We start from the raw sequence: 14,242 nt of genomic DNA on the forward strand, positions 1-14,242 counted from the left end.
CTCTTCCTTTTCTTTCACCAATACTGTATATTGTTTCACTGCCATTCCTCTACCAGCACTACCCTTGGTCTCACTTTCACAAACTTTTTTGGTTATGCAACTGTATACTATTTAGTTTATTACAAAATTATACTAAAACATATTATCATACAACATAATAATCAGCTTGATAATGGCTGTAGTTGCTGCTGATCAACCCCAGTACGCCAAGCTGTGCAGACCCATGAACTGCAAGCAAGCAACTGCCCTTACAGGACCATCCCATGCAGTCAACCAAGTCCTCTTGCAGCTAACAAAGCCTCACTACAGTGAGGTGCTGGGAATAATGTGAAAGTTTGGTTCCTGGATGGATGCTACATTTGCATCTCCACCCAGTTAACAGGGTTACTGCAGTAGGCTCCATTTCACCCCATAATTTGGTTATATGTATACTACCCACCATTCTAAATTGTTTCCTGGGTTGCAGGAAACCATTAGGTTTATCACTCTGTGCAGAGCCACCAGAAATGAAAAAAAAGAATAAAATAGTGGCAGGAAGGGAAGGGAAAAGTAAGAAGACAGGAGGGCAGACAGAGATAGACTGAGAAGGGGAAAGGAGGAAGCAGGCTGCACTACATCGAGTGGATGATGGTCACCACTGATTTTCTAAAGTACAATACTAAATTCTAGTCTGCCAGCACCTTCGGGAACAGTCACATTATTGAGAGTTTTGGCCAGAGACCAATACCGTGCACGCATCACATGGCCAGCCAACTTAGGCTGTCGTGCCCTTGTGAACAGTCCCTTCATGCAAGCACCTGGACGGTTCGTTTCTGCAAGAAGTGGAGATCATATTAAGTTAACATGATTCTCTTCATAATAACATACAGTATGTAGTTACATAATATTTCTACAAAATTTCATGTAGACACATAACGTACCAGGGTATATTCATTCATCATTCAATCTTGCGTTGCCCCATGAGGTGCGTAGAAGCCCATGGCTAGGCAAGTTGGTCCTGATATTTAAGATGAGAGTGGCCAGCTTCACTCATCCCTGAGTGGCATTATGTGAGCAATAAACCCCAACCACCCCATAGCTATAAACTTTCACCAGCTCAATCCAAATGGAGCGCCATCATTACCCACTAAACCACCAGGTGCCAAAATTTGGTTATATGGTTACCACCTAGCATAGTAAATGGTTTACTGGTGTACAGGAAACCATTTGGCTTGTCACTCAGTGTAGAGTCACCCACAGGCAGAAGGAAGAGGAAAGAATGTAGGAGAGAAAGACAGAAGAGGGAGTGTAAAGCCACCCGTAGGCAGAAGGATGAGGAAAGAGTGAAGGAAAGACAGAAGAGGATGGAAGGAAAGAAGTATGGAGGGGAGGATAGGGCAGGCACCCAAGAGAGCACTACATTGAGTGAGAGGATGGTGAGCGCCCCCACCTACCACATGCCGTATAACTATAGTAATCATTCCTGTTCTGTAGCTAAGCATCTGCATGACTTGTAAGATCCGTATTCCTTATCTACATGCAATAGCTACTGTGTCACTGGGAGACATCTGATGTTATGTAACAGTACTGCAGTCAGTTTTGAGGAATAAAAACATTACTCAAGAATATACCAGGTCTACTGTAATGAGGAATCATCACACTTCCAAAATTGCTAATTAATGCATAATGAACAATGACAAAAATCAATGCCAGAGCAAGAGAAAATGTTATTTCTGCACACTCCATTTCTAGCTTTTACAGACAAAAAATGACAGTCATACACCATGATATTAGCTAACAAATTCTGAGCATTTATTACATTTAAAATATGGTGCTTCAAAATTAACCTCCTTACCTAGAGATCTAAAGTAAACATACAGTACAACTTACCACCAAATGCACTTAATGTAATAATGAATGACGTTACAATCAAGAATAAGCTTTAAATCCACATCCTATATAGGAAATGCATCTTTTCCCTCTACAGCACATCGAATACTAATCTTTTGTGTATGAGATATTCCAAGATAATCAGTACTGATGCATACCAACTTTTTATCATACAGTGTTACAAGATCTTTTGCTTTGTATGCTGTATACAGGCCTGGATAAATATTTCATTTCAGTTTTGACATTTGTGAGTAGCTAAGTACAACTGTAAGTTAGTAAGAAATTTCGCATACTGTATAGTTTTACAGGTAAACAGGGTAACGTGTATGTAAGGATAATGTAAAAGAATCAGAAATGAAGGTTGGTTAGTAGTAGTAGAATTATGCTGGGTAGTAAAGCTAACCGGTAACATAGCCCTGGTGCACAGGATGTAACATGTATGAGGTAGGAAGACTAAGCTGGAGATAATTGTGTGTAACACTGCTGTTCTTGAACTGCATCCATGACTATGATTGATGGGATGGAGTCATGTTGTGCTTGAGTATGCAAAAATTATCTAGTGAGCCACTCATGAATTAGTGTGCATATTCAGGTTAGTTAACTAGTATGTTGACACACCAGTTAATCTATGCTGATGTTCATTAACCCCTTTACTATGAGTGGTCTCTCCTAACCTGAACAAGCCTGTTTGTTGCAATAATACAATATAAACAACCATTATCATACCAAACAGGCTAATGGGGTCTTTCTTGCCTCATTGCTAAAAGGTCTTTCTCAAGGTCAATAAAATCTGATGGTAGAATGTAATATGTATACAATACAAAGGCATCATCAAGCTACAAGGGAGATAATTCCACTATAACAATGATAATTTTTCTACTTCATTCTTTCTTCCATCTGATAATCTAATACTGTATATCTCAATAAGAACCTCAGGCAGTAAAAGGTTTAAGGTTACATCTAACCCCTCCAGTTCACAGATTCTCTCCTAAACTACATAAAATCATTTAGCCACAGCTCTTATTCACATGATAAGAGGTGATGTTACAGATTAAACCATCTAAGTTTAGCTTTCTGAATTTTGTACCAGCATTATGTACAGAAGGGCACTCTTAACTGCATCTCAGATAAGTTAGTATGCACAAGCACAACAATTACAAGACAAACCTGATTACAGTACTGTGCAGTACCTGTGTTGGGTCACACTGTCATCGTCATCTTAACCTATGTACTACCCGGATGGGAAGATCTAATATATTTCAACATACTGTCCTCCTATCCTCCTTTCATGTCATGGGATGTAAGAGGCTGCTTGCATCACATGTGAGGGTGTTGGGCTGTTACATCATGGCACTGCATGAGTGTACTGAAGAGGCATAACTAGAAATATACTGGTAGGGGGGAGGGGAGGAAGGGAGAAAATGTATACCATATGGTACACATACAAGCAGTGAAGGATGAAAGAATACCATGTACATTTGTAATTATATATAATCATTTCTAAAAACTATTTACAGAAAGATTATACTGGCAGTAATACACAGTAATAACAGCTTCATAATAAAAAAAAGTAATCATTTTCTGGTACTGTAATTTCTAGAATATGCAACAAATGTAATGTACCAATACATCATCAAAAATCTCAACATAACTTACAGTAAAGGCAGACAGAACAAATGCTGTCTGGCCTTATGTGATAGGGCTGCATTAAGTGAAGGCCCATCGCATAACATTTTATCGTCCCAGCACCTCAAAACAAGGAGTCTTCGACTCATCATTACATATTAACGAAGGCACCAGGAGTTTTCATTTCTATGAAAATTCTTGAAGTGAAATGGTCAAACATTCCCAAATCTCCAACACCATGGACGTCCATCCCATCTGACAGGCACACTATGTGCCTAGGAGTTAACTTAGTGCTCAGCGGTACTAATTCCACATAACTCCAGCAAGAACAGATCCATAAGAAAGTGAACTTTGGTCACCAGTCAAAGTTACATTGGCAAGTTGGTGGTAACGGATACGGAGAACGTGAGCAGCCATTTTGGGTTGGCGACTGCGGGTGAATACTCCCTTCCTGTTTCCCCCTGCACGGGTGGAGCCTACAAATCATCAGAAAATTTTTTAGGAAAGATTCCTATGGAAGGCTAGAAGAAGATTAAAGCTTTTTAAAAAGTACACAAAAAATAGGACTTAACTTTGTCCCTCTGCCACACATGATTTTGAAACTAATTCAAACACCTACTCTGCTCACTGTTCCTATAGTTCTTTTAGTAATATTTCCAACACCAGGTAAATATAAATACAATGATGGACCTTTGACAGGAGAGAACATACTTATTAATCTTTTTAACAATAATCTTATCCTTAATTACCCCATCAAGAACACTGGAATCCAGGACTAGGCTACTCAGTCCAGACACTGAGTGCAAAGGTGATCAGTTGCTTGCCATTGAGCAAACATCAAGTGAATAATTAACTCCAACCATCCTTAAAACATCCTGCTGAAGCCCCTTAACTCACTGGACTGCCAGGCATTTATTTGTTGGTTACCATATATGGTTATTACCCAAAATAGTACATGTAAATGGTCTCTTGGGTTACAGGAAATCACTGGGCTTATCACTTAGTGCAGATTCTCCTGAGGGTAACATTAAACTGAGTGAGTGGATGGTAGGCCCCCTCAAGTTCACCTATCTCATTTTTTGAAAGGTGTCACCGCTAGTGGTACGTGGGGGTGCTCACCAACCACTCACTCGATGCTGTGCTGCTCTCGGATGACTGCCCATTCCTCTCTTCCTTCCTTCACACCTTCCATCCTCTTCTGTCTTTCTTTCCTTCATTCTTTCCTCTTCCTTATGCCTATGGGTGACTCTACACTCCCTCTTCGGTCTTGTTTTTCCTTCACTCTTTCCTCTTCCCTCTGCCTATGGGTGACTATACACTAAGTGACAAGCCAAATGGTTTCCTGTACACCAGGAAACCATTTACTACACTGGGTGATAACCATATAACCAATTTATAACACCTGGTGGTTTAGTGGGGAATTAAGGTGCTCCAATTGGATTAAGCCTGTGCAGGTTTCCATTTCCAAGGGGTGGTTGGGGTTTATTGCTCATGTACTGCCACTCAGGGATGAGTGAGGCTGGTCACTCTCATCTTAAATGTCAGGACCTACTTACCTAGCCCGGGGCTACTACACTCCTCATGGGACAAATAGGATTAGATGATGATGATGATGATGATGATGATGTCACCGCAGTTACAAATTTAAGGCAGGTGACACTTACCTTGGCATCAACCATAAACACTCTCGGACAAACCATTACAAACTTACACTGCCACTAGTACATTATGATGCTTACAACAAAATTACATCAATTTAATACTTTCAAAAATAAGTTTAGTAACATAAGAAGGAAACAGAGGGAGATGCCGGGATGTGCAAGAAACTAACTGCAGGTTTCTCTTCTCAGTTACTCCAGCTGCTGAGATTTTCACCCACACTTGACTGTGTGAAATGACTGACCTGGTTCAATGTAATAATAATAATAATAATAAAAAGAAAAAAAAAGTCAAACTTGTAAAATCACTAGAAAATGACATGGATGAGGAAATTCTGATAACTGGTGTAATGGAAATTTCTGGCTTATGGTACACTAAATTTACAGGAATGATGGTGAAACTAACCACCACAACAACGCCGAATGCATGAATGCAGCAACTGAACTAGATTACTGAGCACACTTGGTGGTTAGTGGTGGAAACCATAATTCATTCACTTGATGTTGAGCTGCCTACTTCTTCTTTCCCCTGTCTCATTCTATCACTGTGTCTGCCCTCCTCTCTCCCTTCCCTTTTTTCTACACTTCTTTATACTTCCAGTGGCTCTACACTTAGTGACAAGCCTAATGCTTTCCTGTAACCCAGGAAACCATATACAGTACAATGCTGGGTGGTAACCATATAACTAAATTATGGGGTAAAGTGGGGCCTGCTATGGTACTCCTGCTAAATGGGTGGAGGTACAAATGCAGCATCCATCCAGGAACCAAACCCCCACACATTTTCCTGTGCCTTTCCATGGCAATAAACTCCAAACAGCCCTCCAATATATATCTTTTCAGGTTTAATCTGGCTGGAGTATCTTAAACTACTGTACCACCAGATTTCATGTGGTTATATGGCTACCAACCAACATAATAAATGGCTTCCTGGTTTATGGGAAACCATCTCACATGTCACTTAATGTACAGTAACCTGAAGGCAGCACTACACCAAGTGAGTGGATAGTGGGTGCCCTACCTATCACATTTTCTGAAATTATAACTCAGTTTATTGGCTTACCTTGTGGGGTATAGAAATCAGCAAAATTCCATATCATCTCTCCCACAAAGTAGCCCTTGGCACGCATGATGTCAAATGCCTCAAAATTCTGCATCATGAGTGCTGCCTGATACTCCTCGGTCCACGTCCATGCTGGGTCCTGGAATGGGACCATCACTGATGTTAGATAAGAGTCATGTGGAGAGGATGGAAAATGAGACACTGACTTGGAAAGTGTATGTGAGTAAGGTGGAGGGGAAGGAGAAGACCAAGGATGATACAGAGGGACAGGTGAAGAGGATTATGAGACTGGGTGTGAGCTGGAGAAAGGACAGTCAGATGGCAGAGGACAGGGTGACATGGAGACAATTATTTGCAGCCACCTCTTATGGAATCAAGGCATCGGGGAATGGACAGATAGACAGATCATCATCACCATGCCATCAGAATGAAAAGGTTAATATTAAGTCAACAGTTTCCATACTCTTCTTTACAGTACATGCACCTTTTTCTTTCTCTCCTCCCAGCCAATTACCTCCATGTCTGATAGGCTTCCACTCAGGTTTCTAAATAATAATTAATCTGACAACACTACCCAATTCATGTTTAATGCATCACTAAATTCAAGAATGACAGCAAGACAACTACAGCTTGACATCCTCCTCATAGGACTTTTTCATGACTACCATCACATCCTAAAGTTTCTCTCTTCTTACTGGTCAGCATTCAAAATAGTGAGAAGAAAATTATACATCTAGGTAAGGTAAGGTGACCAGAACATAGTGTAATATACCTAGTACCCACTCAACTACATCACCTTTTTCTCATCCAATTCTGACATCACAAGAAACAGTTCATCCCAAATACATCCTGGGAAGAGGATGCTTGAAAAAAAATAAAATAAAAAAATAAAAAAATCCATGTAAAACTCACCAGGATATACAGTACAATGATGGTACCAAAAAAATAAATAAATAAATAAATAAATAAATAAAAATAAAGGAGTGAATAAAATAAAACATTCACTACATGTACACCCAAAGCGTATGGTGTTATGCTGCACAACTGACCAGTTTATCTTGTGTACTGATCCAGGGAGCTGAATATGGCTCCTGTGACATAACCACAGAAAATTTTATTAAAGTTCCAAGAAACTTTAGGCAAGATATCTCTCCCCTTCCTCTCTGAAGTTACAGCACCTCTCCCTCCAATTAAGGCATTGCTGAGATAATCCGATCATTCTGTTTCACTGAGATAGTCAGTTACCATCCAAAAGCCCCTTCTGTTCATGCTGGAACATCAAGCACAATCATGCATAAGTGAGATCTCTAACAATATGTAAAACTCAGCTAATAAACCACAATCTTTTTAACCCTTGCCAAAGCTAGTGTCCATAAACTGTTTGGACTGATATTTCAAAATTTACAATACTGTATGGTTTAGTTACAATACAGCAGTTCCAAAGAGTATACTTAAATGGGTACTCACCATGTGATATCCAGACAGTGAGCCGGCACCATACTCTGAGATCATGACCGGCTTGTTATGTAGGAGGTGCCACTCTGTGAACTCTGTCTCAGTCTGCTGTTTGATGAGCTCCAGGTGGCCGGTGTCTGAGTACCAGGAGTAATACCGGTTCACCAGAATCACATCAAGGCTGATAGCCTAAGGGGTGTATGGGTGATATTAGTACTAGCCTTACTTCACCATCACATTACCTCTACAAGAACTGAATTACAGTGTAAACAACAGTTATTTCAGATATTTATATTCCTCTTTTCATACTCAAAAAAATTCAATGTCCAGCAAAATACTAAAAGTATAACTGATTGCATTACATCACCAAAACTTTTCAAGATAATGCAACTGGCTTAACTACAGTTCACTGCTTATATATGTGAAAGTCTCCAATGTTCGACTTTATAGTTAAATTTACCAAATCTAGTATTAACTTTTTACTACAGTATAATTTTTTTTAAATTATTTTCTGCAATTCATCTGACTCAAAGAAAAACAAGTGTCATTATGGTCCATTCCTTTGAAAATTTGAAAGCTTGGAATACCCTAACTGCATAGACAGGGAAGATACAACTTTGGGAAAGCAAATTTTACAGGATTGAGAAACTTTTTTGAAAATGCGGATTGGAGAAAATTCAGAGAAACAAGAGAGATACAGAGGAAGTGGGATATCTTTCTAGACCTCTATAATTTAGGAGTGGAAAAATTTGTACCAAGAGTAAGAGGGAAAGAAAACAGGAAAAAGAAGTGGTTTAATAGAAGGTGTATGATAGCAAAAAAAGAGAGAGATAAGGCGTGGAACAACTGGAGAAAGAGAGGTAACAACAGAACAAAGGAAGAATATAAAAGAACAAGAAATGAATACACAAGAATACGTAGAGAAGAAGAAAGGAATTTTGAAAAAGGTATAATAGACAAATGCAAGGATGAACCCAAACTGTTTTATAGATTTGTTAATGGCAAACTGAAACAAAAGGAAGGAATCACCAAACTGAAAGTAGAAGGAGAGGTCTTTAAGGATGCGGCAATGCAAGCAGAAATAATGAACAAACGTTTCCAGTCGGTTTTCACTAAAGAAAAGGAGCTTGTGGAAGGGGAGGGAGTGATTTGAAATGTTCTGGTGATAAAAGATATAAAAGTGGAGGTACAGGAAGTGTATAAATTACTGGAAACTCAAGATGTAAGGAAAGCCCCAGGACCTGATGGAATTTCTAATTGGGTATTGAAGGAATGCAGAGAATAACTGGCGGATAAAATTCACAGTTTAATCGTATGCTCACTGGAAGAGGGGAAAGTGCCACAAGAATGGAAGAGGGCAAATGTGGTACCAATTTACAAGGGAGGAAACAGGGAAGAACCCCTGAATTATAGACCAGTGTCTCTAACCAGCATGGTCGCAAAATTGTGTGAGAGAATCCTGAAAGATAGATGGATAAAATATCTGGAAGAGATGAATATTTTGGCTGAATGTCAGTTTGGATTCAGAAGTGGAAGGTCATGTGTTTCTAATTTGTTGAGCTTTTACTCAAAAGCAATTGACGTGGTACAGGAGAGAGATGGTTGGGTGGATTGTGTGTACTTAGACTTAGAGAAGGCCTTTGACAAGGTACCTCATAAGAGACTAATGTGGAAACTAGAATATATAGGAGGACTGAAGGGGAAACTTCTGGAATGGATGAGAGACTTTTTGAGAGACAGACAAATGAGGACAGTAATAAAGGATAGGATGTATGGATGGAGAGAAGTAACAAGTGGAGTCCCTCATGGCTCGGTGTTGGCGCCAGTAATGTTCCTGATTTATGTAAATGATATGGTAGATGGAGTGAACAGTTATGCAAGTCTGTTTGCTGATGATGTAAAGATCTTGAGGAAGGTAGAGGTCGAGGAGAATTGTAAAATAGTACAGGAGGATTTGGATAGGATACACAATTGTAGCCGGACGTGGGAAACGAAATTTAATGTAAAGAAATGTAAAATATTGGAAATGGGTAAAAGTACCAGGAGGCCATCACTGAATTATTTGTTGGGTAATGAATTAATCACAAAAAGGAGAGAAGAGAAAGATTTGGGAGTGCTGGTCAAAGATAGTTTGTCACCAGAAAAGCACATTAACACGATAGTTGGAGAGACTTACAAACTCTTGACTAACATAAGAGTAGCATTTCATTATATGGATGAGGAGATGATGAAAAAATTGATAGTGGCCATGATCCGCCCCAGGTTAGAATATGCAGCAGTAGTGTGGTCCCCACACAAAAAGAAAGATATAAACAAGATTGAGAGAATACAAAGAACAGCAACCAAGATGGTCCCCAGTCTGACAGACCTGTCATACAGAGAGAGGCTGGAAAAACTGGATTTGCCTTCCTTAGAGGAAAGGAGAAAAAGGAGAGACATGATTGCAGTGTTCAGGACCATGGTGGGAGTAGATAAAATTGACAAAGAAGATCTGTTTGTATGGGATAAGAGAGCACCAAGAGGACACGGAATGAAATTGAAAAAGTCAAGTTGCTTGAAGGATATCAAGAAATATAGCTTTCCTTACAGAAGTATAGACTTATGGAATAGCCTGGACAAAGAGATCGTCCAGTCTAAAAACTTAATCGAGTTTAAAGCTAAATTTGACTTATTGAGAAACAGCGACGGAAACCGACGAGCATAGTACAGTCTGTGTATATCACAATTAGGTATATTAAGTAAATACTTAAATATTTAGAACGACTTAGACAAAGAGGTGGTGCATGAGAAAAACATTCATGTGTGTAAAGGTAGACTTGATAAATGTGGATATGGAGACGGGACAACACGAGCATTGCTCAATTCCTGTATACTACAAATAGGTAAATACAAATAGGTAAATACACACACACACAGTACGGCATGAATCTCTTACAGCAAACTTATAAGCTCCACCTGAGATACTTCCAGTACAATAAAACAAAAATAAATGCAGTCTGCTGTACAATATCAACATACTTGCATGATCTCTCAATAATGTTAGTTTATTCACAAATCCAAAATCAACAATTTTCTAAAATGCCAAAAACTAATACATCCTCTCTAAATATCATACAGCAACCTTGTAGACTATAATCAGAAAAGTCAACAGATGAAATATTAAATTCAGGGTATTCAAAGACCAAAACAAATATGTGACTTGCAGCAAAGCAGTGCTCAAGAAGGAGACAGACAGCATGCAAAAACTGCAAAGCATGGAGGTTTTTGAGGTGCAGAGGCAGCTGTGGTACATGTGTGTGTGTGTGTGTGTGTGTGTGTGTGTGTGTGTGTGTGTGTGTGTGTGGCCTTGCTCACAGCAGCACACTGAGTGAGTGCAATCATTCACTGAGATGCTACTGTTTCAGTCCACCGGGTGTTCCTGCTTCCTTAATGGCTGCCTTGGTAAAAACAGCTGAGAAAGCACATCAACTACACTGATTCCAATGCTCTTCCCTCTTCTCTCATTTCCCCCAACTCCTCACTGCTTCCTGGTACCTACCAACCTTCTCCCTCAGTTACCTGCATATGACTCTGCCACTCATGAGAAAGCAGAGTATGGCCAAAAGGAGGAGCAAAGGGGAGGAGGTCAGAAAGAAAATGGGAAGAATGAGATGGGTAAAGAAGCAATGACTCTTGTCAAGGATGCAACAGCCTCCCTGGCTGCACAGCAATCAGCTCATATCCTGACGTGGGCACTGTATAGTATGGACATGAGAGTCAACCCACCCCTTACCTCCTCCCTTAAATGACCTTTATTAGCAATGTGCAGTTCATGCATCTTCCTTTTCAATTTCTGGTTGTATTGAGATGAATTAATAACCCTCACTATGTGTGTGTACAGAATTCCTATGGATGCTACCAATGACCTATTTAAAGTGGAAAAAATTACTAGTACAAGAAAGTACAAAGCAAGAAGCCCAAAAAAAAAAAAAAAAAAGCATTTATGTCTAATGTTAAAAAAGTCAAGGCAAGCAAATATAATGCAGATAATCACTCAAACACACCAAAGCAATTGCCATAAGTATTGCAACTGTACAATTTACTATACAAACCTATCAAATTCCTTGTGTAATCTTAAATAATGATTATCATTAACATGCATAATCTATACAAATGAAAGTAGAAACAGATTAAGATTTCCCCAGTACAAGAAAAAGCACTTTAGTTGTTGTTGCTAAAACCTGATCTGTCTGGGCCAGCATACCCGTCGACCACAGGCAAATGACTGCTTCTATGAGGCCATCCTACAAGTATAGCACAACACATACACTGTAGGGAAACTGCAGCCCCTTGTAGCAGACAATGCCTCACTAGGGTCAGACCACTGTCCTTTCTCATGGCAAGGTGCAGGAAAATAAGAGGTGGCCTGGTTCCTGGGTCAATGCTGCAGCTGCTTTGTTCCACCCACAGCACACAGTGCCACCACATGTACGCTCTTCATTGGTGCTAAAAATCAAACTAAAAGTACTTAACCCATTCTGAAGTAAATACACTTTTAATCCAATCAGTTTGTTGGAAAGGCAGATGTTCTTGAGCATGGTAACTACAGAGGTCTGAAGTTAGAACAAGTAAGGAAAACTGCACACATTATAGGAGAATATCATGAGTGTGGAAGAATATTATTAGGAAGAGAGTGAAGACTGACAAGATGCAATCTGACTTTAATGTATGTCAAGTAGGGGTGCAACAAATGCTATGTCACAGCTAGGCTATGTCAAAAGTTCCAAGAGATGGGACAGAACTACATCTCATTTTTGTGGATTTGGAAGTCATTTGATACATACAAACATCATATAGACAGTATCAGGTACATGTGGTAATCTATCCATCTATCTATGGCCAGATGCCTTCCATAAGTGGTGGCCACATACAAATCACCTCCACATTACCCTGTCCTCAGTCATCAGCCAGTCCTCTCTCCAATTTAGACCCCATCTCTCTCATATATCTCTCCAGATCATCCCTCTATCTCATCTTCAGTCTCCAACTCCCTCTCCCCCAATTAGCCTCACTCACATACACTCTTCTGGTAACTCTCATTCTCCATCCTCTCCACATGGCCGAACCATCTCAGAATATTTCTCTTAATCACATCCACATCAACATCAAATTGATCCGTCTCTTCCACATTTGTCATTCTCTCTCCACTAACTCCACATACTTCTCTCAAATAATTCATTTCCACTGCTCTCACTCTTGACTGCTCCACTGCACCCACATGTGGTAATGAAAATCTATGATGGTTCGATAGCATGTGTACTGTTTGGAGTTGAGGGTGAGAAGTTTACAGGAAAGAAGAGGTTACATAAATCTGTCTTCAGCTGCCTGTCTCCATACCACAGAGCTTTTGATATTGTCATGAGATTGCAGGTCGGTGTTATTGTAGTTGCTGCTCTATACAAAATGAGTTGGGGTGGATTCCTTAATAGCACGACATTGGAGGGTGCTTTGTAAAAATTCAGTAAAAAAGGAGGATATGCAGTGATGAGGTTTGAGGGTGAATATATAGAAAACATGGGTTATAGCTAGTGGACTGGACAGGGGCAACAATAACACCACCAACAACAATTACTGCATAAAGAACAAAGGCACTGACCACTCTTTCAACTGCTTCTGTCCACCCCGCTGACTGAATCCTCTGTCTTTCCAACCCATGCTAAAACCTCTTAACTGGATACCCAATAAAAAGTTAAAGCACTGCAGAATGATGATGTGGGACACTTTACTACATGTAAAGCTATGTGATAATTTATTTTCATCAAACTGGCAAATTAAAATTTCTCTATATTTAGTCCTGGCAGTAATGTCCTTGCCATTTTTTTCCAACAATGTTCTGTGTACAACTTTCACATCAATTTTTTTCTTTACAAAGTATACAATGGTACATGGTAGTATGGTAAACTTTCATTAGGTTTATATACTTGAGAATGGGTTAATAAAATGCTAACTTCTACTGTGTAAATCATGCAATCACAGCATTCCCCAAAATAATAAATATATAATAAAAAGGACATACAGCGTGCTCTTTCCCTTTGGGTCGATTAAGGACACAAGTAACAGGTCGAGAAGAATCAGCAGACTTAGTAGCATTAACAACTGCACTGGGGGTCAAAGAAAGAACTATCAAAGAAAGTTAAAATTACTGTTTCATGAATGCTTGAAACAATATAATAAACCAGATTATCTGCTTTTAATAAATTAAATTATTTATTTTCAATTGTAGGGAGACACTATCATAAATTAACCCTACTGAAGGCTGTATTTTCACTACACTAAGAAGGACTTCATAACTTACTTCTGGATCTGCATATACTTTAGACAATTATAAAAGAATACCGAAGTAGCTATATTTAGTATTAAATGTAACAGTTTTTAGAAAGTTTTTCATTTTTCTTTTCAATAAAATTTTGTGTACTTTAGACACCTGTGCAGCAAAATACTGTATAAAACTACAGAAGCTTACAAAAGTTATGAAGTCAAATGTGAACTGGAATATTAGTTAATAATATCACATAATGTATATACAAAATAC

At 39.2% G+C, this 14,242-nt stretch overlaps 1 protein-coding gene across 1 annotated transcript in view; it reads right to left on the reverse strand.

Moving 5' to 3' along the window:
- Positions 1-251: 251 nt before the first annotated feature.
- LOC145397784 (beta-glucuronidase-like) overlaps positions 252-14,242 on the reverse strand; it is a 36,129-nt gene continuing 22,138 nt past the window's right edge. Inside the window, exons 10-13 of the mRNA XM_080270807.1 lie at positions 13,727-13,811; positions 7,684-7,860; positions 6,217-6,355; positions 252-812 (exon numbers count right to left, since the gene is read on the reverse strand). Coding sequence (XP_080126933.1) covers positions 646-812; positions 6,217-6,355; positions 7,684-7,860; positions 13,727-13,811 — 568 coding nt within the window. The 3' untranslated portion in view covers positions 252-645. The remainder of the gene's footprint in view (positions 813-6,216; positions 6,356-7,683; positions 7,861-13,726; positions 13,812-14,242) is intronic.

The sequence above is a fragment of the Coenobita brevimanus genome, chromosome 43 (genome assembly GCF_032717465.1).
Source record: "Coenobita brevimanus isolate Jiangsu-jjx chromosome 43, ASM3271746v2, whole genome shotgun sequence".
NCBI lineage: Eukaryota > Metazoa > Arthropoda > Malacostraca > Decapoda > Coenobitidae > Coenobita > Coenobita brevimanus.